Source organism: Cimex lectularius, unplaced genomic scaffold, assembly GCF_000648675.2.
Source record: "Cimex lectularius strain Harlan isolate CLEC.00 unplaced genomic scaffold, Clec_2.1 scaffold49, whole genome shotgun sequence".
NCBI classification, from domain to species: domain Eukaryota; kingdom Metazoa; phylum Arthropoda; class Insecta; order Hemiptera; family Cimicidae; genus Cimex; species Cimex lectularius.
Window position 1 is genome coordinate 2,117,485 of NW_019392644.1, and position 26,201 is coordinate 2,143,685.

Genomic DNA, 26,201 nt, shown 5'->3' on the forward strand with positions numbered 1-26,201 from the left:
AGAGAAATGTTTAGATTAAAAGATATCACGATTTTCCGACGCCAGGACGTGATATCTTTCAAAATCGATAAAAAGCGAAATTACTCTGAAATGGTTGAGAATCGGACCATGGACAATATGAACTTTTTTGTTCATTTTAGGGTGAAGAATCTACTGGAGAAGTTTGTAGCACGAGTAGCAATTCACCCTGTATATATATATATATATATATATATATATATATATATAGAATAATTGGTCTTGTACGTTGGATCAATTGGTTGCTTTGATTAATAATTTGATGATAAATAGGAGTATGGTAAAACAGATAAAAGAATTGACGGGACAGTTAGATAAACAGATGTGTAAAAATGTAACAGATGTTAGATGAAAACTGTAAAACTTGTGAAAATTGTTGGTAAGAAGTGAATGGGATATAGCGAGAAAGATTGAGATAGATAGATAGGTAGATAGATAGATAAAGATAGATAGATAAATAGATAGGTAGATAGAGAGGGAGAAGGTGAGAGAGAGAGTGAGAAAGAGAGATGAGGGAGAGAGAAGGAGAAAGGAGGGAAAGCGATTGAGAGAGGGCGAGGGAGAAATGGATGTGAAGCGCATTTCCTTTTTTTTCGTAAAGTAAACGGCGAAACGAACTGTGATTTATGTATGGACCTTCTACCCTGTTTATTGGANATATTTGCTCCTATAATCTCTTTCTCTTACGATTTATTCTGGAAATATAAGTTAACGGATTTGACTTGGTTGTAGTATGCTATCAGTTAAAGTTTTGAGAGTTAAAAAAAAATTAATGGATCTGTTTGATTATTATGCCAAAAGAGACAAAACTGTGAGTGAGTGTTGAAAAAAGAGATATTTGAAAAAATAAAACACAGGTGTAAAGGGTAAGCGTGAGAGAAGGATAGCAAGAGAGAAGGAAAGTGAATGATAAAGAACAAGACAATCAATGGGTAGAGAGATGAAGAGGGTGACTACGAAAAAAGCTTATTTTATAAATTTTGAGTGATGAAATCTGGGGTTGATTAAAGCATATGACACTATGAAGTAAGTATTTCACATTGAGAGTAGGAATGACAGAGAAAGAGTAAGGCTAGGAAACATGTGAGAGTATGTTATGGGCCAAGTGAATGTAAAAAAAAATGGATTAATTATTGGAGTAATATGAATGGTGAGAGACTGAGAGTGAGTGAGTGAGTTGGTAGAATATTTTTGTACGTTAAGTAAACGGTGAAACGGACAGTAATTTATGGTTCTGGCATATTCGTTACAAAAAAATTCTATCTCATGATATATCTCATCTTTGGGAAATGTAAGGATATATTAATACTTTACTCGTTCTAGTATTTTTCAACTTCTTTAGAAGACTCAAAAAGAAAAAAATCACCTAATAAATGATTTTATGGTTCATTCAAACAAATATTGATGATTTATTTATTGTTGAATATAAAAATAATCCATTACGTTTAGTGCTCGATTGACCAAATTTCTTCTTCCAATTAATTATTCATTTAGATGTAAGGTTTTGGTTGAAATGAAAAAGTTAGTGTCACGAGCGGGATTCGAACCCAAGAACGTCGGCTCAATATGCCGCTGCTCTAATCAGTTGAATTATCGTGACTTCGATCCACTCGGACACCAACTCGGTGTTGTTAAAGCAGCGAGAGTTCGAATCCCGCTCTTGACTAACTTTTTCATTTCAACCAAAAAATTACATAAAATGAATAATTAGTTATAAAAAAAATGTCGAAATAAAGTAAAGTATGTTGAATTGGCCATAAGTTTAGAATTAATTGTTTCTCGATGGTACACTGGCTTCCATGTCAGGTGGCGACTTCCAAACTTTTTCCTAACTACATTTTATTGTTTCAAAACAGATATTTTTGTTTTGTAAAAAACTCTCGTTTACGCACTTGAAAAAGCGGTCGCCCGTCCTCCACCTAGAGTCACCCGCTCCACCTTCGCAGCTGAGTTGCGTATTCAGGGAATAATCGGCGTTCTTAGGGTCGTTGACGAAGTCCTCGACGCCGTGGGCGTAGACTTTGATCGCAGTCGTGATTTCGCTTAGCAGCCTGTCTGAAGATGTGTCAAAATGTACTCCTGCGAAAAAAAATCGAATTAATTAAAAGAAATACAAAGAAAACAATATCAAAATATTTTTTTTTTAATATATAAGAAAGGCAAAGATAAAATTTTCTGTTAAAAAACAAACAATTGACGGTTTAGTCTTCATTTATCCTAGCAGTCTGATAAGGGCAAATGACTCTTAAAAGCAAGCAGGATGTCTGGGAACTTAAGATCATGAATGTTCCTGGATCAGAGAGCTAATAGTTGTTTAGGTCAAAAAGGCTCTGGATCTCCATCCCTTATGATCAACCCTATCCTCGATGGCAGTATAAAAAAACTTTCTTTATCCCGTTCCCTAAATTGAAATGAAGAAGGAGGTGCCTGCCCTAGTGTGCAAACTCTTGATATATGACCTCCAGCAGTAGTAAGTGTCCTAACACCCAAAATTCCCGTTGGACTTTATATTGACTGCAATAACAAACAAAAAGTATCAATAAATAATTACAGAGTTAAATTCATCCACATATTCCTTATAACCTTGTTACTCTCTGCAGGTAAAAGACTTAAGTTATTATTTCCTAGAACAAAAAGATGAAAGAAGTAAACGAGAAGGTACTTCTTTAAAGTCCTCCTACTCTTATTCTTCGAATACATGCTTAGCCTATTTATTTTTACTGTGCTGGCTAAAAACTGGAGGAGTTCCTCTGAGCACTGCAGCTCTGAAGAGCTTATTTTAGTACTCCTTTCTGGTTCCATTTTGTGGGCTCGAAATACGTGTGTGACTAAACCCCTGGTTGCCGGTGTTTTTCCATCGAAGAAACTTATTTTCGAAGAGGAGTCTGGACCAATTTCAGGGTTGCTGTGATCCGACCCCTCCAGATACTATGCCCGTTGATCAGTGGCGTGCCAATTTTCATTGCGGCAATCGGTGTCAGAAAAACCTCAAGTGGGTACGGTGGGAATCGAACCCACTACCGCGAGATCACACGCCATAACCACTCGTCTATCGCGGTCCCCATGCTTTGACTTTGTTGTTCATTCCCTAATTATCAAACAATAGAAAAAGTTATTTGCTAAAGTGTGCAATGGTGATTACTTATGACGGAAAGAAAAAGTTTTATGGATTCATTACAAAATACCGGTTTATTCCGTACCACGGAAGACGTTAAACACAAACCAATAGATTTGGACGACAAAGGGCTCTGAAGCGAAAGCTCTTGCAGATATAAATAAAAATGATTGCAGATCTATAAAAAGCATATTCAAAATTTCCGTAGAATGGGACGGGTTTTGGCGTAATTCTGTTAATGGAATACGGAACAATTCAGACCGGCCATATTTGAATATGTGAAAATACTACCCGAAAACCTCAACTCTCACCAAGACTGGCAAAAGCACTGCTGCAATTGGAGAGGGCCAAACTGAGAGGATTGGTAGGACTACTGGCATCTGAGAAAACATTTACACAAAATTCGTATATACAGCGATGACCCCATTTGCAGATTATGTAATGAGGAGGAGGAAACAGCCACTCTTATCATCTTCGAATGCGAAGAAACAGCTCAATGGAGATTCAACCTAAAGTACGGAAAAAACAGGGAATCAAATTGCACCAGCGACAGTCAATGACCTGATACTTCTAAGAAGAAGGATTGAGTCTATTGACTGAACCAAGGAACTAGAAAGGTACAATAAGCCAGAAGACTGCAGTGCCTGGGGAGTGCAAACCCCGCTTCCTAGTATCCTTTTTCACAATACCATACTAGAAAACCGTATGCAGAGAGAACTATAAACCAATCAATGCAACCCTAACCGATTTTTACCCTTCATTTTTACCTGTATCCACTTTTGATCAAGAAACACCTCAAACTTTATACCATTTAATGTGTAGAGATTAGTGACCGTTAATCGATAGTTATTCATATATCGTGAGATGCTACATCACACCCGACCGCATCTCACGATATCTGAATAAATACCATTCCACTCTTAAAAAATCCTATTTTTGATAATTCAGTAAAAAGGAGTGACGGCACATTATTTTTTGCATATATTTCCGGTGATGTAATTAAGGACAATTTGGCACAAAATAATAAATTTACATTTGGTAACAAATTATCTTGACTTGGTACAATTATGTTCGGATCAGCTAACCATGAAATCGGCAAAGTTTTCCTAAAGAGCTCGTAAGCCAACGAAAGTGATGCTCAAATCAAAATACTTTAATGACAAGTTTATCAAAAAGTTCCACTACAGAAGAGGGACAAAGTAATTTCAAAGGCGCTGTAATTACAAGTAAAATAATATCACAAATTGAGAGAAAACTAAGTTTTATTGGACATTTAAAGGTTTATAAAAATGTACGATTACTCAAGATCAAAAAGTTTAGTAAGAACGCTTCATTTATAACCCTCATAGGTTCTGAACAATTTTTGCAGCATTGTCGATGTAAATTATATTGCTCTCCTGATAAACGCAGACAAGGACTCAATAAAAGTCTTAGTATTAAATCATAAACAAACCCAACGTTAACGAAATTAATAATTGCAATAAAACCTAGCGAGGACGTTTGATCCCACTCGTTACCCGTGGGTTTAAGCCGGTTAAACCAGGAAGGTCGTAAATAACCTCAAGCACAGTGTCCCGGCAGACACCGCATCCAGGGGTTCATAATCCTAACTACCTCCAAACACAAAGCCATCTACCCACAAGTTTCAAACGCCTTAGGTTGAAAATGGAAAATTTCCTTCACACACTGACTTAATCGCTCTATTACTCCCTCCTACCCTTCCTCGCTGCCACCTCTCTCAACCTTTCGCACTATCTATTTATCTATCTTTGTCTCCCTACCATCATTTAAATGTCTACCAAACTTTCTGTTTCTAAATTCAAGTACTCCATAAATTGAAAAATTTCCTTCCAACCTCTCTCAAATTGCTCCTTCCCTCCCTCTCACACTCTCTCTTTCTTCCTCTCTCTCTCTCTCACTCTCTCTCTCTCTCACTCACGATCTCTTTCTCACAACTTTTCATCTACTTTTTCACTCTTATACAACATGTACACACATATTCCAAATTCTTTTCTATTTACCTCTCTTTTCCGGACTCATTCGCTCTCTCTCTCTCTCTTTTACTACTTACTCTCTCTCTCTCTCTCTCTCTCTCTATCAATCTATCTATCTATCAATCTATCTATCTATCAATTTATCTATATATCTATCTCTATCTATCTATCTCTATCTATCTGCCTCTCTCTCTCTTACACGATCTCTTTCTCACTCACTCTTGCTCTACTTTTTCACTCTTATACATTTACACACATATTCCAAATTCTTTTCTATTTACCTCTCTTTTCCGATATCATTCGCTCTCTCTCTCTTTCACTTCTTACTCTCTCTCCTGCCTGTTTTCAGTTTTGCGCGTTCATTGTCACTTCTCACCCATTCCTATTTAGTATTTAGCTTATCTGCTACTACATCTCACGGTCTGGCCGATTCATGATCGGAACTATTTTCAAAAATACAAACCCAACACACCCATAAGTCTCTCCCTCCCTCTATCACTCCCTCTATCACACCCTCACTCTCTCTCTCTCTCTCTCTCTCTCTCTCTCTCTCTCTCTCTCTCTCTCTCTCTCTCTCCCTCCCTCCCTCCCTTGCACATATACAGTAAAGTAATCCCTCCATCCGACCAAATCCGCTACCTTGGGTTCTAATTTGACAGCATTTACATGGAACACACACACACAGAAAAAAAAAAAGAAAAAAAAAGAACTGAACCGAGAATACGAACAACCCAAGACGCCTGCTCGGACCCAAATCCACAATGAGTACACAGCAAATTAACAATATTCGAGGCACTAATTAGACGATTTGGACTTACTGAGTGGAATCTATCCTCCGGACACAGGCAATCGAAAGAGTTTGTTAAGGCGATCAAACCAGCAGAATCGAAATGGCTATTCTCTAACTCAATGAAGGGAATTAGGAGGCTGATAGNTTAGTGTCCGAGTGGATCGAGGTCACGATAGCTCAAGTGGTAGAGTAGCGGCGTATCTAGCCGAAGATCGTGGGTTCGAATCCCGCTCGTGACACTGATTTTTTAATCTCAACTAAAAACCTTAATTAATTGAAAGTTGTTTACTGTGTTGATTATAACGATTGCTCCACGGTGTACTATGGTCAATCTAAATTTTTTTTGGTCGAACGCATTAAGGCCCATACATATGTGTGCAGAAACCACAGTAGAGCGGGAAAGGAACTGTCGAAACATTCAATTGAACAGAAACTCAACTTTAAGTAAAATACTGAAGACATAAAAATTGTAGACTGTGACAAAATTCTAGATTACTCAAAAAATCTATGTATGTTCAAAAAGATCCTAATGCTTGCAATTTGAAAACTGATTACAATAATTTTAGTACAATTTATTCAAATTTATTAACAAAAAATAATATTATTGAAAAATACGTTGTAATCTAGACAATGCATGTACATAATAGATATTTATATTGAATTTATTTATGTACTTATTTAATTATACTGTATATAGGTTCTGATATTTGTAAAAAAAAACCTTCCAATGGAGTGAAATTTTGCATTAGTCCATTGGATATTATGTTAGAAAGGCATTAACGAGCCTATTATTTTCTTCAAGTGATATCGTATTGTGATAAAGAAACGCAGGTTTTTATTTTGTTTCTTACTTCGTATGTTCGCAAACATTTATAAACTTATGACTTTGTTTTTATAGGTACGAAACAAAAAATGTATATTTCTTCTTGAATTACTGTATTGATAATAGTTTTTGTCATAACGCTTTGAGAAAGACTAAATATAATCTTAAGCTTGGCAAATTAGACAACACCTTGCTGTTTATTTCAATTAATTCATGTTTTTAGTTGAGATAAAAAAGTCAGTGTCACGAGCGGGATTCGAACCCACGATCTTCGGCTAGATACGCCGCTGCTCTACCACTTGAGCTATCCTGACTTCGATCCACTCGAACACTAACTTCCCATCTCAACCTCACCTCTCGAATTTTCCCTCCTTTTTGCCAATTTTCAATGCAATTTTTTATCTCAACTAAAAACCTTAATTAATTGAAATATGTTAATTGGTCAAGCGGGCCACGAAACTAGTGAACTTGCTGTTTTTCTTGACCACAAACCCGATAACTGTGAGCATTGAATTAGCGTTGATAATGTACCTCGATAAATTTATACTACACAAAATTAAACTCCTGCCATGATTGTTACCTTCTTTTTAGAGAATAGTAACTAAGAAAAGTATTGAACACAAATAATTCAAGATGGACTAAAGAAGAAGAACAACAAAAACAAAACGAGTTAATGATGTTTTAAAGATTTGGGGTATTTTATGTTGTGGTAAGTTTTGCAAACAATTAGCTTATCTTCCATGATAATATTTTTTTCGAAGGACTTTCTTCGCTCATGGTTTACGATTTGGTTTCGGAAATGAACCGTATCCATAATCCCAACACGACCGCGGAAAACTTCCAGAGTATTTTCCAGCCAATCAGTTAAAAGGGCTTTCCGTTCCGCCGTCTGAATGACCGGGAATAAATTGGAAAAAAAATGGCAAAACCGGCCCGGCAGAACAAACAGTATATTATATCGCCAAGGCTCGGAAATTTAAGTATCTTAAGTACCGTGTGGGTAGATAATATAAAATTAAAGCGGCTGGAAAAATCTACCACACATTTGAGTTGTGTCCTACGTAATTTCTCCTCTCGACACCTGCTTAATCCGGGTTAGGTAATAATAGCCGGATTTAAGCCCGCCTCGAGCGCCACAATTTTCCACCTGTTACCATGGGTACCGATCTTCTCCAGGACGGAATTATGATCAAAAATGCCAAAGATTCCGTATTTAATATTACTATTGTGCACAAATTGATTATTAAAAGCAGAAATAAAGTCTTTGATAAAGGCAATATACTGGAAAACGATTATGTACTTTGTTTTGCATAAATTGCTTATTTATTGCTGAATAACAATATTATTCCATGATTAGAGTAACGATGTTTTCTTATATTTTGACCTCAACAGTTAATCTTATCCTTCCTTCATGAAGGTGGGATAATAGGTCATCTCAAAAAACCACAGCCAGTTTTTATCCACAACGTTTCGGATTTATTTTAATAAGTACCACACTGGCTCTTTTTTAAAATAAATTGTTATAAAATGTTAATGACTGACGACCACTTTTTTAACCATTGTAAGTAGTGAAGAAACAATGATAACCATGTTGATATAAAAAATATTTGTTCTGTGTACAGGCGTTAACTCACCTGAGGAAGGATTAAAATAAATCCGAAACGTTGTGGATAAAAACTGGTTGTGGTTTTTTGAGATGACCTATTATCCCACCTTCAAGAAGGAAGAATCATAAGAACAATATTATTATTATATAAATCTTTGTTGGATGCAATTTGTTTTTATCTTAGATATAATACTATTATATAGCTAATATAGCATTATTTAACCACGCAAAATTGAGGCGAAAGAAGCGAGAGAAAACTAGAAAATATTAGAGAAAATAAAACAGCAAACAAATAAACAAAACGTAAAATAAATAGAAAATACAGTTGCAGACAACCTTTTATTCCTAATACCTTTTTCTAACAAATACATTTTTGTCAACATCGAACTGTTAATCCTCCTAATACTGTCAAATTGAAAAAAAAATTGAAGTGAATTCTTGAAAATTATTTTCTTTAGAAATATTAGTTTGTTATTTGATTTAAAATTACTGCATGGGTTGTTGAACGAAAAAAATACTCTACAGTTAGATCGGTCAAAGGAGGTAGGTAGTGAATAAATGAGAAAAAAATGATAGAGTGTGAATACACATACTTTATTGCGTAATTAATCTTCTCTCATGTTCCACAGATAAACAACAAAGAATAGCTGTGATCTCTTTCAACTTTGTTTCAGATATTTTGCAATATAGATCATCTTCAACGATTTTCAACCGATGTTTATTTATCCTTTTTTGAAACATTTTAAATAAAAAGTGATCAAATAAAAGAAAGAAGAGGGAAAGAAGACTATGTTATTTAGCACATATTTAACTAAAATAACATACATAAAATCAACAGGTAATTCTCAAATTTATATATAGTTATTTAACATAGTAGACAAAAAAATTTGTCTTTATCGTACTTTTAAGTGCGACTACTTCAAATCTGCGTCTAAATATTTCGGTTATGGTACATTTACATGGGTACTATGTTTTTATAATTTGGTAATATACAAACTTTACAATCCAATTGGTTTTTCACCCATCAAAACATATTAACAACTACGAAAACACGCTAACTCACAAATATACGATTACTCCATTATCGATATTTACTACGTAGGTAATTGACCTCTTGAATGATTAATAATATGTAATTAATCCAGAGCGGCTGGAAATGGGTAGCTTTCTCAATAACGCCCGTAATGTCACAATGATAAAATGAAATCCAACCGGCACGCATCGCCTTTATTGACCCAATATCTCGTACTTACAGGCCGCTAATAAATGATAAATTTCCCATTGCACGTCCCATTCTTGTTCAATAGCAGCCTCTGCATTTAGTAAGCATAAGTGCTTCTTAGGTCATTTCACGATCCACCTGAGTCATCACGTACGCTACGAATTGAGGTTTCGCTGGTTGTATGTAATATATATAAAGTTGTAGATGACAATCCATAAAGTAAACAAATTCATATGGTTCATGGAGCACGTTGAAAGATAGAAAAAAAGAAAAAAGAGAAGAAAATGAGAGCGGTGAGTGAGGGGAAAAAAAGAAGACTAGATAGATAAAGAGTGAGAGAGAAGGAGAGAAAGAGGGACAGGGGAACGAAAGATATGGGAAAATTAAATATTGGATTAAACAATAATGAGATAGAATTCGATAAAGGAGAAACAGGGATATATAGAAGAGAGAGAGAGAGAGTGAGAGAGAGAGAGAGAGTGAGGAGAGTGAGAGAGAGAGAGAGAGAGAGAGGGAGAGAGAGAGAATGTAATGAGCTAGAAAGAGAGGGAGAGTGGGACAGGGGAACGAAAGATATGGGAAAATTAAATATTGGATTAAACAAATGAGATAGAATTCGATAAAGGAGAAAGAGGGATATATAGAAGAGAGAAAGAGAGAGAGAGAGAGAGAGAGAGAGAGAGAGAGAGAGAGAGAGAATGTAATGAGCTAGAAAGAGAGGGAGAGTGGGACAGGGGAACGAAAGATATGGGAAAATTAAATACTGGATTAAACAATAATGAGATAGAATTCGATAAAGGAGAAAGAGGGATATATAGAAGAGAGAAAGAGAGAGAGAGAGAGTGAGAGAAAGAGAGAGAGAGAGAGAGTGAGAGAGAGGGAGAGAATGTAATGAGCTAGAATGAGAGTGGTAGAGGGAGAGTGGTACAGGGGAACGAAAGATATGAAAAAATTAAATATTAGATTAAGAAATAATCAGACAGAATTAGATAAAGGAGAAACAGGGATATACAACAGAGAGAGATAGAGATAGATTTATGGATAGGGAGGTGAGAAAAAGAAGATCTATCAAAGAATGAAAACAATAAATGGAAAGATATACGGAAAAAGGGAGTTAACCGGATTGGGGTAGATATATAAAGTAAAATCGTAGAAATGAAACTTAGTACGGTGCGAGTGAGTATACGTTAGAAATGCTACAAAAAGAGATACAAAAGATAAAAAATGAGAACGCATTAAAATTGCAGGAATTACAATCAGGCGGAGAGCAATAAATTAAAATAAATTAAAAGATGTACGAGAGAAAGTGTGGGTATGTGTAACAGTGAGAAAAATATATGTAGATAGATAGAGATGGATAGATGGAGAGAGAAAAAGAGAGAGAGAGTGTGAGAGAGAATAAGATCCTTTTTTTCAAATACATACATAGCTATATAATGGTTTCATCGCAATTTCTATGAAAGTGATAAAATTATTTAAAATTCCCTGTTTACACTGGATTGCACAACGACGAGAAGATATAAGAGAGAAAATAGGTAACTGATTTAAATCACAGGAAAAATATTGGTATTTTTTAAAAGTTTACCAGGCATGATATAAATCACTAATTTATTTTGAAAGATTTACTTGTTGACAGGCTTTGTTTTTAAGTTGTGCCCGTATCGATTCGAGGGTCGAAATCAATTTTGCAAAATTACTTTACAGGATTAGGCGAAGTAGAAGTTCGAAGGGAAAAATTCATGTAATATTCACGGCAACCTGCTCTAGAAAAAGGGATCCCCGGTTGGAGGTTTATTTAAGAAAAACACATGATTCCACAAACACATGTTGCCTTTATTTTTAAGTCCGAAATTGTACGTGTTCAAAACCAGACGATTTTTTATGGAGTATGGAGGCAAAGGAAATAGTGACGACCCTCCTCGAACACATATTCGACGCCGCCTTTGACGCCTGTGAGTAATTTGTTTTACCCCAACAAAGGGCGATCCGAACCTTTTATTCCCCTGGGTGTTGACAATTTCCACCGCCAAATAAACACAAGGTTCTCTTGCAACACGTTCTGTCGTCAATTCAGCCGGTCAATTAGGCTCGGTCAACCTAACTTAACGTCCCTATGTCAATATGTTTGCTTTCAAAACTCCTCCTATAAATTGAACCAGTGTGCATGTTTGAGGAAATATTTGTCTTTTAGTAAGCTATCTTTTCCGTATCTGGACTAAAGTGATATATATTCGAAATCTACGCATCGAAATATTTACACTGAATAAATTGCAAATTAACTGTTCAAAGTAAGAAAGATAAATACGTATTTTTTTATTTACTTTTTTTTTTCACGAGAGTTTGAGAGGTTTAACAAACCCTCAGGGTGCCGGTGTTTTTGAAAAAAAAAAACCATTTCTAAGTATGTCGGGTATGTCTGTTTCGAATTCAGGGCCGCTGGATTCGAACCCGGGACCTTTACCTTACAGTGATGAGCGCCGTGTCAACGCCTGAACCGTTGCGGCCACCCCCCCCCCCTAATTCTCCCGTATTGCAGTATTTAACACTGTTGTAACGAAAGATTATGTCATATCTTGTAAATTTTCTTGCTAAAACTTTGCAATTGTGGCACATATTTATTCTTTAATCCTCTTTATTTGTCCGTAAATTTTTCTCCTCGAACTAGGACCATCTGGAAAAATTTATTTATTTTTTATTGTTAACTCAAATAGATTGTTTCTTCGTTCTTATACTTTTTATTCTTTGGTATTTTCAGATTTGTTTGAATAACTTATTACGTTTTTAGAATAGTTGAAAATAAATATATTGTTGCTGCTATGATTTGAAAACAAGTCATATATTTAATTTTTAATTGTCTTTTATTCTGTGTCTGTCTGCTTTCTCCATGACTTATATATCTGTGTATTTTTTCTTTAAAGTGTTTATTATTTTACTTGTCATGAACAAAATCATGTAAAGAGTTGTTGTTTTTACTTGAAATGTGTGATATATTTAATACTCTTACCCATTTTTAGTTTTCGGGTCCGCCTAGTCTCGCTATTCGGTATTCTAGATATTCTCTGTTTGTATTTTTTGTTACCCTCGTTTTTATTTAACTGAGCTGTCATTTGCAAACTACAGCTAAAAATAAAACTGGCCCATTTCTCGCTTTGTATTTCGATTCATCGAACGTAGTTTTTTTCCTGGAACTGAGATTTCGATGTCGTATTTCGGGATCTCGATAAATTTAAAACTCACCATATTTCACAAATAACAACGAAAAATGAGTGACACAATTGTGAATTACATCTGATTTTCTGGGTCCGCTTGGTCTCGCCATAACACGGCATTCTTTCTTATTTTTGTTTCTTTTTCTTTTAATAACTATATATCTGCCTGCTCCCTTTATGCTCCCTACAGGCATTAGAATTACATAAGTTCTTAATGTGTGGTGATTAGTGACCGTTAATCGATATTTATTTAGAAATCGTGAGATGCGGTCTGGTGTGATGTAGGTTTCAGAAAAACATTTTCTTTATCGTGCCAACGTTTCGATCTTTATTGAGATCATCTTCAGGGCCTGAGATTTACAAACATTGTTTACATATAACAATTACATTTTCGATGTGGAAAAGCGAATTTATAGAATGCAAAATATATTTTTTTTATATATTCAATCAAAATGTTTTTCTGAAAACTACATCACCAGACCGCATCCCATGATTTCTAAATAAATAAGTTCTTAATGTAATATAATACAGTTTTGTTGTACATTTTAAATATCAAATCGGGTTAATAGATTAAACGAATTATTTATTATTAATAACGTAAATAAATAACAAGTTGTGCAAATAATAAATATAGATAAATAATTTACAGTAACTGTAGATTAACTATTGCTTATCAATTTAATATAAACAACAATAAATGTGTACAAACATACAGAATAATTTATTTTTTTAATGGTTTTTCTACATTTATTGAGTGCACAAATTTCAAGAACTGCTTCTGAAATAACGAAATGAGTTTTTCTTCCTCTATTGGCCAAGTTTCACTATTTTCAACTAAACATCGTACAAAAATAGATCTTTTTATGTCGAATATGCAACAATCTGTTATTATGTGACTCCAGGATTGGTTATTGTAGCGACAAGGGCATTCAGGATTACGTATTATATTAAATCTTGCAAGACCTATTTTTATCACGGTTTGTCATGGCCATCATGGGAAGTAATGCTAGTCAAAAGGCGAATAGTTATAGTCGGAAAATAGTGTTTTGTTAGTTTGCATCATTGGTATTTTTTCATTCTTCTGTACACTTTTTATGTTTTTCTCAGTACGATTTTTGACGTTACAGGAACTTCGGCGAAACATATGGGTACTTCCTCATCCTTTGCTGCCTCTTTCGCGGTGAGATCTGCCATCTCATTCCCCACTTCACCAGCACGCGCCTTGCTTGACCCAACAACCTCTAGTGTTCCAACAGAAATCATGTTTTTTTTTTTTTACTTACTTGCACTTATCTCTGTCTTGTTTAACTTTCTGTCATCGTCTTATTTTCTTTGCCGTCAATCCTTGATAAAACTGGTCCGCGATTTATCTCTGCGTATGTCAATTAGTGAAACGTAGTTTTATGTCATGGATTGGGATCTCCTGAAGACCATGTCCACCTGGTGTCGCGTTTTGTCCCGAAAATTGTCGTCTTTCGTGTATAAAACATAACAATCAGAAGAGTGAGACAGGGGTTGATGAGATCTAAAGAAGTTTTTGTTAAACATAAGAACTAAAATTAAAAGGAAGGGCTAATAAATCGGATATATAAATAGTTTAAAAATAATTAAGATATCTATTCACTTCCGATAAAAAAACTAACCACCTGGTTTTTACACGAAGAAATGTCCAACTTTAGAAATGCATATTTTCTCAGCCTTTTAAGTCATAGAACTGCGCTAGGTCTCATTTTTTAGACAATTTTACGCTGAACAAGATAGCTTTCAAATGTTTTTCTAATATCAGTCGTTTATCAGTAAATTTGAAACAATTGGTAACGTGTCACTTTTTGTACTTTTTATAAAAACTTCAAAATGAGCTGTGGAGCCAGGAAATCGTCCTGGAGCGGCGCCCTATAGCAATCGATGGGATATTTTAATAAGCTTTCAATTGGTCATCTTTCACTTTGCCCAATTTCTCAATCGTTTTCGAGTTATTCGCGATTTTTGAGCAAAAGACGTGATTTTTGGAGTGCTTATGGAAAAAACCGATCACTCTCTCTACTATATATATATATATATATAAAATATACAGGGTATATCAACTTCTATAGTATTTAAAATAATAATAATATTGAAAATGTTCTTATATCGAAGCTAATTTTAAGAATCGAGTGGTGGTAACGTATTTTTATGTCATGGATTGGTATCTCCGGAAGACCATGTCCACCTGGTGTCGCGTTTGGTCCCGAAAATTGTCGTCTTTGTAGCCCGGTAAATATAAGTTCATCATTTTCCATAAATAACAGTAAAAAATGTTGTTTCTGGACAATGGATACCAGGAAATGGAGGAGTTCCCTCCTGAGCACTGCAGCTATACAGCTTATTCTACTTTATCCCTGGCTCCATTTTTGGGGGCTTGCAACACAAGTGCCGTGTCAGTTTCTTTTAATTGTGGCCACCGGTCCCCTTAGGCGTCAGAAGTCCAGAGGCGACGATGGGGATCGAACTCACGACCGCGGGATCTACTAGACGAGAGTCTGAAGCCTTAACCACTCGGCTACCGCGGCCCCCCTCTATGGAAACTATTATGAATTACTTCTAATTTATTGAGCATTACGTTTTTCCTTTAGGAAGTTACATATTTTGTAAATATTACTGACGACCTTTGTACTCTCTCTGATATTTATCATACTGGTTTTGTTCTCGTTTTAAGTAAGTACAGTTAAATTTCTGTAAGAATGATGATGAAAAGTTTAGTTGGTAAGAAATAAACAGGGTTTAAGCCTTTTCCTTCATTAATTGTTTAAAAATGGTAATGTTCACTTGATACTAAACTTAATATGTCCACATCGAGCTAGTTGAGAGTAGTTCAGTTGAAAATTTGCTTTTTTCTTAATCAAGTAAATATAATTGTTCAAAATAAGCCAGATACTTTTTTTAACAAAATAATTTTTACTTTGTCCAATAAATTATTATTTCAAAATTAAGGCAAGCCGGTGGCCCCTAAGAAGATGATCGTACCAGTAATTCAGGATGGAGGGGGCGACAAACACGAGGATAAAGACAAATACGCCCAAGAAGAAAATGAAAACCAAATGCTGACTTCGTTATCGACTTCGGACTTTTTCCCAGAGGAAAATGTTTACACCGATGCGTCCGAAGAACCGATCTGTTACAGCGTGCTGTTTGACGACTGTTCCCTGGAGGATCCGAGCGTCTGCCTCTACAAATCCGACGATTCGCTGCAGGAAATATCTTCGCCGCAAATCCAAAGGTTGGAGAGAGAAAGTTTTTTTTTTAAATTCCCGTTCTACTATAGTAATAATGAATATGACCAGGTCGAGCAAATTCGCCTTTTTCACGGACAATAGGGCTGTGGAAATGCTCGCAGACGACCCGCTGATTCTGAACCAGGGTGACTTCGAAGTCAGGGAGGAATTCGACGATGATATTAACGAAGAGACGAGGAGGAGAGTGTACTGGTCCGGTCCTGGCCTTCTTCAAGAAAGACACGTCCGTTCACTTTTCCAGTCCCAGGTATTATTGAAAATATAATTATGAGACCTCCTAGGAGACCTCTGGCTTCTCCCTGATAAATCAGGGGGAGTCACCCACCTTGGTGCCTGAGCGACTATGATGTTGTGCTCTAGTCGGTCGCCATCGCTTTCTTTGGTCATTTCGGCGCCCGTACGTTCCCTAAAACTAGCCATTCTCATACTCACTCATACAATAAATACATACATACTCCTATACACAAACCCAATCACTCAAGGATATCCTCTGTATAGAATCCGGGTCGGAGGGTACTCGATATTCCACCCCGACCCGGCTTAGCGGAGCAGCGGTGGAGCCTTGAAATAATATGCTGCACCTCCGCCCACCATACTCCTATTCTAACATAAACTAAATCTAAACTTTAACCTATGAAATAAATACCCCCACTATATACAACCCATTATCCCTATCTATCTCTTAAAAACCTAAAAAGTTTTTCCTTAAACTCGCTGCCATGCTCGATCATTCTCTTATACTCCGGCGATATTCCATTTCGGTCCCTATGCGTGGCCAAGCTGCGACACCCCTCCAACACGTGCGACACAGTGAGTCTGTCAATTTGGCATGCGACTCGCGCCAACCAAAATGTACCCATGAGTCGCACGTGTGTGACCGATCCGCTGGCGGTCAGGACAACGCTTTCCCTTCAAGATATCACCCCAGGTATTATTAACAAATGTTTCATCATCAAAAACATTTTGTGTACTAACTATGACATAATGACACAAACCTGCTCTATTCGTTATCAGAATAATTTCAAACAAACTGGATGTGGATATGATTATTTTAGATATCAAGTGATTATTTTTTCGAAGATAATTTCTACGGATACCTAGTAAAGACTACTTCAAACAGCCAATAATGGCGATAAGTATTATATATCTAACTCTAAATTCATAGTTTTGTTGTTTCATTTGGCTTGTCACAACACGGTATCGGTGTGAAGAAGTGTGAAACAATAAAATATAACATCCAGCGAGAAAGGAGCGGTGGTTGATGAGATCTAAAGAAGTTTTTGTTAAACATAAGAACTAAAATTAAAAGGAAGGGCTAAATAAATCGGAGATATAAATATTTTAAAAAGAATTAAGATATCTATTCACTTCCTATAAAAAAAAACCAACCGCCTGGTTTTTGCACGAAAAAATGACCAATTTTGGAAATGCATATTTTCTCAGCCTTTTAAGTCATAGAACTCCAGGTCTCATTTTTTAGACAATTTTACGCTGAACAAGATAGTTTTTAAATATTTTCCTAGTATCAGTCGTTCATCAGTAAATTTAAAACAACTGGGAAAGAGTTAATTTTTGCACATTTTATAAAAACTTTAAAATGAGCTGTGGGGCCAGGAAATCGTCCTGGTGCGGCGCCCTATAGCAATAGATAGGAAATTTGAATAAACTTTCAATTGATCATGCTTCACTTTGCCCAATTTCTCAATTGTTTTCGAGTTATTCGTCATTTTTGAGCAAAAGACGTGATTTTTGGAGTGCTTATGGAAAAAACCGATCACTCTCTCTACCATATGTATAAAATCAACTTCTATAGTATTTAATTCGGAAACGATTAAGTTGAGGAAAAAAGGTTCTTATATCGAAGCTAATTTTGGCTAAGAATCGAGTGGTGGTAACACATATAACATACCTTTCTCATCTAGTTCACTAGTTTTCGTGGTCCGCTTGACAAATTAATATCTTTCAATTAATTAAACTTTTTAGTTGAGATAAAAAAGGTCAGTGTCACGAGCGGGATTGAAAAATGGCAAAAAGGAGGGAAAATTCAAAAGGTGGGTTGAGATGGGAAGTTAGTGTCCGAGCGGATCGAGGTCACGATACCTCGAGTGGTAGGGCAGCTTTCTAGCCGAAGATCGTGGGTTCGTATCCCGCCCGTGACACTGACTTTTTTATCCCAACTAAAAACTTTAATTGAAAGATATTAATTGGTCAAGCGGAACACGAAAACTAGTGAAGTTAATTTTTATTTGGTCATTGATGATGAGTTTAGCTTTAAAGTTAATTTTCTGTCCTTGAAGAGCATATTGGCTTCATATCAGTCACATTGCTTAGTACTATGCGTGGTGACCTTTGCACTTGTGCTTGTGTTTTTTCTCATCTGGTATCAACTGATTTTTTGACAAGATCAAAAGTATTGAAGTTTTGATCTCACATTTTTCAGGAGGACATAGTTTTTTTTTAAATTCTTTTGAACAAGCCATGCCGTTTCTTTGGCTAATATTTCTTCTTCTTGATCTGAAATCGGTACTGTTAAATTTTTTTCAGACTGGCTCGGTGTTGATTTTTGTTCCTTTGCCTTAAAACCTTATTTCATTTCTCATCTAGGTGGGAAATGACACTAACTTTGTTATGTGAAATGAGAATCCAAAATTTATTACTCAGTTTGATTCTAGAACCTATTTTATGCCAGTTTTACTGAATGAAAAATTTTGATAGGATCAACCATTTCTGAGATATGACCTACGGAAGACGCGTGAGGGGCGTATGCTTTTTGTAACAAGACAGCCCACCCGTTTATGTCAATTTTCGCAACAGCAGAGGTTATATCAACCTTCGGGGTGCCGTTTAAAAAAAAAAAAAAAAAGCCCATTTGTAAGTATGTCTGGTTCGAACCAGGGACCTTTGCCTTACAGTGATGAACGCCTAAACCTTTGCGGCCACCGACGCCCCTTTCAAATACTATTAATTTTACCAAGAAATAATCTTATGCAAACCTCAAGTTAATTTTGAATTTTTTGAATCGCGTGGTAGTAATAGATTTAACTTCACTTTCTCACCTAGCCGGAAAATAGCACTAACTTTGTTATTTTAAATGAGAATCCTATATTTTTATTGTATAATTTGATTCTATAGCTTATTTTACGACCCTTTTTCTTAAAATAAAATTTAATAGGATCGATCTGGGTTTTTGGACGGCTATGGTTTTGGATAGAATGTTTGACAAATGAATGAATTAATGGTATAACGGATAGATGTATGTTTCAACTAATAGGTGGAGGGTCTGAGGAACAGATATTCTTGTTGGATAAATTTATGGATTTATGGTTTGATAAATCACAACTGATTGGAATTATTCGATGAATATATGGATTATTGAATGGATGTATGGACTGATGTAGTAGGACAGATAGATGGAGGATTTGCCAATAGAAGTAATAATTGATTATTTAATTGTAAATAAATACATGGTCAGATGGAAAGATGAATGGAGAGTTATACGGTTGTCATTCCCCACGCAAAGTTTGGTGAGAAGAGAAAGATGAAGAGGTGAGTTGAGAAATGAAGAGAAAGAAAGAGAGAATATCTGGGCCAGCAAGAAATGAGAGGGGGAGATTAATAAATAGCAATGTTACAAGCTATAGCTATAAAAATGAATAAAAAGACATACTACAAAAAATGTAAGACTGAGAAAGAAATATATATATATATATATATATCTGTCTGTCTGTCTGTCTGTCTCTCTCTCTCTCTCTCTCTCTCTCTCTCTCTCTCTCTCTCTCTCTGTGTGTGTGTGTGTGTGTGTGTGTGTGTGTGTGTGTGTGTGTGTGTGTGTAGTGTGTGTGTAGAAAGAGAGAGAGAGAAGCAGAAGCCGTAAAAAACCTCTCTAACCACAGCGTATAAAATTCACAAAAAGAGTCGCTACAGATACAAGAAAAATATTAAAAGAATGGCGAAAAATGTAATGAAAAAAAAATGATAGACTAAGAATGAGACTCATATATACTTTGCGAAAGGAACTGAGATAGTCCTTGGTAGTGAATGGATTTGGGACCAACAGCCTAGAAAAATACGGTATGTAGAGATAAAAAGAATGATATAAAGAAATCGGAATTGGGTGAGTGTCAGACATTAATACATTTTATTTGACAAAGTCTATTGTATTATTTGTTAGATATTTTTTGTTTACAGGAGTAAAATATAATGAACTATTTTTCGTTTTTGTGCAGAAAATTTAGATATATTAATGGATTTTGGATTCAATTTTTGCATCAAATTGTTATATATTTTTCTTTTTTGTGACAGGCGATTCCAGAGGGTGTAAGACCTACCCTTGCTTACGTCTCTTCAGAAGAAATGATGCCAGTAGAACACCCGACGACGAAGGCCGTCCTCATGACCCCACCGCCGGCCAGAGGTATTTCCTACCAAGCGAGAAAGTCCGATTCAAAGAAAATCAAGAAGCCTCTGGCCAAACGATTTTTCTTCAGCATCCTCAAAGCCGTCGGTATTAAAAACAATAAAGTATCAGAATGACAGTTTTCCTCCTTCCAACGTTATAATGCAATATGTAAAACTGGATCAGCTGAGAAATATCTTTATTAAATTCTATTCTTCCCGTGCTACGTATGAACTCGCCATGTATATAATATTACAGGAGGATTTATAAGCAATAATATTGTAAGATTTTATTGACAGGTTGACGTTCTGTCGGGTTAACCGAGACTTAACTGAAATTACCATTTATTTTATGTGGTATAATGTTGAATAAGAGCCGTGTTATTTAACAGGGTAGGTAAAGTAAAAAAACCAGGTCTTATTAGCATATTGTTCCCATGATGAACTTATTAGATTACAACATAAAAAAACGGCCATGCTTTGATTGTAGTGTTTTACACAAAGGGCTTTATTTTTTAACCGTTTATTACCCTTTATTTAAAGTTTATTACTCTCTCGCGCCAAATATGTTGTTAATTCTATAAATGGGTTAGAATTGCTATGGATTACACCCGATGAAAAATATATGGAAATAACTTACAAGGAGAAAAACTTTAATGTTTTTGGATCAAAAATGTACAGGCTTAATGTATATTTTACAGTATTTGCACACAATATGAAAAACGGAAAAAAATCAATGAAAAGGACGGCCAAACCTAAATTTTAGAGTGAGTGTAAACATTTAATTAACAAATTGGTTGTAAAATTTATTACATATAGTTTCTATTAAAAATAATCTAAATATTTTTGTTTGTTTCGTTTTTGCATTAAAATTAATTGAATTGCTCTGAGACAAAAGTTATGTGATCCATTACTAGAACACCGCGAAAGCAGAAAATGAAATTTTTTTAGAACTGGCCGGAAAAATGTAATAGACGGTCTTGTAATACTAAACAATAGGCGAAAGCCGGGACACCCCACCCTCTAACCTAAGCTCATGTGAAAAACATGATAAAAAAGATGACAGCGGCAGTGGGCAGGTCGTCGGAGAGGCTCTTGTGGGTCAAGAGCACGACCAGTAGATGGCCCTCGGAGAACATGAGCACGAGACGAGGTATCCCTCACCCGATAGAGGATTGGCCATACGCGGTTGACACACGGGCACCTGCTTTTGGGCCAAGCCCACCCCCCTTATGCAAAGAAAGTTTGCTCGATGTGTCCCACATAATAGAAGCGTGCCACGCCCTGGCTCCATATAGAGAGCATGGAGGCAAGCTGCCGAATTTAAGGAAGCGAGTTTCAGCGTACCCTTCCTGCTTTTTATGAGAATTGGGAATTTTTTTATTTTATATAGCCGTCCAAATATGTGTTTTGTATGAGTGTATTAGAGTTAAAAATATTTATATAATATGTTTTTTGTACCATATAAAATTTAAAAAAAAAATGTGCCAAGTGGTAAAATTTATATCATCCTTTACCGCTATGGGAACCTGCGAAAACAAAAAATTAAAAACATTATTCGAATAAATCAATAAATTATTTATTATCTATCCTTCTTTAATCGGTTGTTCATCCTTTTTGATTTTTTGGAATTTCCAATAAATGATGATCTTCAAAATATTCACGTACGATCTACGGGTTTTATTTGAAATATAATCGTTACTAGTAAGGGCGTCGGTGGCCGCAATCGTTTAAGGTAAAGGTCCAGGGTTCCCCCAGCATGCAAACTCGACATCCTTACAAATAGGCCTTTTTTCAAATCACCGACCCTTCCAGGGTTGACATGACCTCTTTGAAGAACCTTCTGAAAAATTAATTCAATCTTTATCAGACCGCATCTCACGATTTCCGATTTTTCATCGACAAACGGTCACTAATCACCACACATTAATTCAAGCATTAAGCCGAAATAGTAACAGACGATTTTTGAATGTATTGCCCAATTTTTTTAATCTAACGTGGAATTAGAATAAGAACTTAAAATTTTATCAATTCGTTCGAGAGATAATGTATTCCTCCAAAAGTTGACGTTGTTACCAGGTTTCAGCTTGCTCTTTTCTACCCTACTATCTACTTTTGTAAATTAGAAGTTCCCAAGGTTCCTCTCAGGAGGATCTGCAAGCCTTCTTCTGGCTCAAGTCCGGACAATAAGCAGTGTGCGCCGTCGAATATTTATCATGATATATTCACAAATAAACATGGAGGTATGAGGGACAAATAAAATGAAAAACAACTAGAAATGAAAAGGAAAACTTGCTTTGCAAAAATAAAAGTTTATTAAACCGCTAATTATAAAATTTGGAATAAATGAATGAAATTGACTTCTGTTTTATATATAAGCCTTGTCCGATGAACGATGTCTGATTTAAACAATGTTCGATACTCACGGATATTTTACAAAGTAAATTGAGAAACGCCAGGGAGAGATACAGCGACCTGTCATGAAGTGGTTCAAATGCAACTCTCTAGATTTTTGAGGTAAATAACAGAGGAGAGGGGGACCGATTCAACAGTTGATCGAATATCCTATCGTGAACGATTCATTTGATTCGATTAAAACAAAAAAAGAAAATTTGAAAATTTACTATTGTGAATTTTTTTAAAATTTTTCTGACTATAAATATGTTACATATGACATTTTTGATCATTAAAAAAGGTTCACACATCTAACCGGTTTTTGTTTAAACTGGGTCAAAGCGTTGAACTTCGTGGGCCAGTGTAATTTATATTACAATTAATATTTAATGGTCAATTTCTCGTCCTTAAGACCTCTTTCTACTGATAGGCATGTAATTAGTCCATATTTGGGCCGGTCGCTATAATATTTTATGTGACATTTGATTAAATTCACATCATGTGTCACGACGGTATGTCGTCAATAGAGAAATTTTCGCCCATTGTTAAGTGTTTGATCGGTCATCATAAAAACAACATTTCTACAAAATAACCGTTATATTTTATTCAAAACAGAACTTTTCTTCAAAACACAGGTGCAAAAAAGATTGTCGGTGGCCGCAACGGTTTAAGCCAGGAACCCACTTACCCGATGCTACGCCATGCGACGCTACCCGATGCTACCCGACAACTTACCACGTTTTGGTGTGGTGTGCACATCCATCCGACGCAAGCACACGTCGCGTACAGTCCACAGCGTTTATCACAATAATCACTATCACAATCGCAACGCATCTTTTATTCTTAATGCACTATTTTGACCAAAACCTTGTAATAAATTGTTAGTTAAATTTTATGAGCACAACCATCTAATAAATTGTTTTAATTGTTTTAAATCAAATTACTCCTAACCATCAAAATTAAACAATGTTTATAAAAACTTATGCATTTTTGATCTCGTCTAATTTGGTTTACATTAAAATAACATGTTGTAATTATTATAACGACAAAATTACATGTATTTAGTTTGAAGTAAACGTCAAAAAATATGAGTGTCCTGTTCTGATGCTACCCGACATTATATGGTGTAATTTTACGAGTAAAACTATGAAATAAAATGTTAATTAAATTTTATGAGCAAAACCGTGTAATAAATTGTTAGTTAAATTCATTATATCAAAAAATCGTATTCCGGTGTTTTGATTAATTTTCTACCAAACCATTAAAATTAATTTTTTAAATAAAAACTAATTAATTTTTAATCACAGTTAATTTGGTTTATATTAAAATAAGTATGTTGTAATTAATGTAACGACAATAATACATGTAGGTTGAATAAAAATATGAGTGTCTGGTTCTTTTGTCTTCGACTGTACTCGATGCGACCCGAAGAAAATCTGGACGGTGGGGATCGCAGAGCATCGGGTAGATCTGCACGGGGGTAATGCAACCTTATGGAAAATCGGAGTTTGGATTTGCGTCGGGTAGCATCGGGTAGATGTGCACGGGGGTAATGCAACCTTATGGAAAATCGGAGTTTGGATTTGCGTTGGGTAGCATCGGGTAGCGTCGCATGGCGTAGCATCGGGTGTGTTTCTGGTTTTAGGCGTTGACACGGCGCTCATCACTGTAAAGTGAAGGTCCCGGGTTCGAATCCAGCGGCCCTGCTTTAAACCCGACATACTTACAAATGGGCTTTTTTTCAATAACACCGGCACCCCAAGTGGTTTATAAAAAAAAAGATTAACCCTAAGAGTGAAAGTCCAGCAAGGATTAAATTTTTTTAAACCTCTCAATTTTACCAATGAGGTCCTATTATGTTTCTTTACACGCAATTACGATCAAAGAGCCGAAGATCAATCCCATTAATGCTATTATAATTTCATCAATCAATTAAACATCTCTTACTTGGACAGTTGGAATGTTTATTATTATTACTGCCATTTTAAGTGTTAAATTTTTTAATTCCTATTGAAAGAATGTTCCCGATAAAAAATAATGGGGCTTTATAAAACGTCGATTATTACCATTTTAAAACATTCCCTTTTTTTAAATATGTATATTTGATATTAATTATAGTGTTAAAAAGTCGAGAATAACCTCTTCGTCATTGGCTTGAAATCTAAGTTCCAATATATTTAATACACTTTCCTTGTTAATACAGAATCCTAAGTGCGAACAGATATAACCATCGACCCAACCCAATTATCTTAAGTAGGTCTTTATGGTAATTAATATTCAGGTCAGGGGAAGATAATTCCCGATAACGAGGATCTCACGGGAATAACTAAATATAATTACAAGATTAAATCATGCATACTACAAGCTAGTAGCACTTACCGAGCATGCCGACGGGAAAGTGGGTCGGGTTCATCTGATTCTCAATGACGCTCTGTGTCACGACCCAGACGTAGTTTTCCCCAGTTATCTGATAATCTCGTGCCGCCGCGAGTATGTGCATCGCTTCTTCCCTGGTCGCGTAGAGCAGCATGACCCGCGATTCCGAGTTGACGAGTTCCAGCAGGTCGGACGGCTTCGTGACAAGCACGGCGTTCAGGATGGTAAACCTGGGGAAAAAGAGCCGGTGTAAGTATTCTCAAAAAAAGGTTCTTCCCGCCGTTAAAACAAAATGTCGTTTGAGCCGTAAATCCATTTGAGACATCATCAAGTTGATGCATTTTCATTGAAAAATAAATTTCGCTCGGCCTTGTTTGCTTAATGAGCGGATATTGCGTTTCCTACCATTTGTAAAGAGAGACTAGCAACTCAACTATTTATATTTAACTTATTACATCGACTTGTAATATCAAGCCTCAAATCTTAAATCCCGTTTTTATTGATTTTTATACATAGTTTTGTTTGTACTCATAAGAAATCACTGAAAATGAATTCAAGAGATTTTCATTTGAATGATAAAAGAGAGAATACTGTTTTATTCAAATAATCTCTCGCAAAATGAGGCCCAGATCGATTATATTCCCATTAAAATGAAAAACAGAAAGTGACAAATAATAAAATTATTGTGTTTAATTACAAAATGACTTCTGGTGGAAAGAGTGACAAAGTGTTGAAGTGTAAACGACAAGAAGACTAAAAGATAAAATTACAGAGCGAGAAGAGAGGAGAGAAAGAAAAAGATTTGAGCAAGAGAGAGGGAGTGAGATAGGGAGAAAAAGAAATAGGGAGTGTCTGACAGGTAGAAAATGTGACAAAGTGGGAATGATGAAGAAACTAATAGCTAAATGACAAAGTAAAGAAAGAGGGTGAGTGATATATATTTAGAGAGAGAGAGAGAGAGAGAGAGAGAGAGAGAGAGAGAGAGAG

General features: G+C 35.6%; 2 protein-coding genes across 4 annotated transcripts in view; one reads left to right on the top strand and one right to left on the bottom strand.

Moving 5' to 3' along the window:
• Nucleotides 1-26,201, bottom strand: part of LOC106666008 (glutamate receptor ionotropic, NMDA 2B) — a 206,115-nt gene that overhangs the window by 138,638 nt on the left and 41,276 nt on the right. For all 3 annotated transcript variants that reach the window (XM_024230407.1, XM_024230406.1, XM_024230408.1), the window contains exons 2-3: nucleotides 25,218-25,444; nucleotides 1,911-2,097 (exon numbers count right to left, since the gene is read on the bottom strand). In XM_024230407.1, coding sequence (XP_024086175.1) covers nucleotides 1,911-2,097; nucleotides 25,218-25,444 — 414 coding nt within the window. The remainder of the gene's footprint in view (nucleotides 1-1,910; nucleotides 2,098-25,217; nucleotides 25,445-26,201) is intronic.
• LOC106666009 lies at nucleotides 11,157-20,584 on the top strand. Its single transcript, XM_014392870.1, has 4 exons — nucleotides 11,157-11,520; nucleotides 15,748-16,033; nucleotides 16,098-16,296; nucleotides 20,352-20,584. Exons 1-4 carry the CDS (start codon nucleotides 11,457-11,459, stop codon nucleotides 20,580-20,582), a joined length of 780 nt encoding a protein of 259 aa, XP_014248356.1. The 5' UTR covers nucleotides 11,157-11,456; the 3' UTR covers nucleotides 20,583-20,584.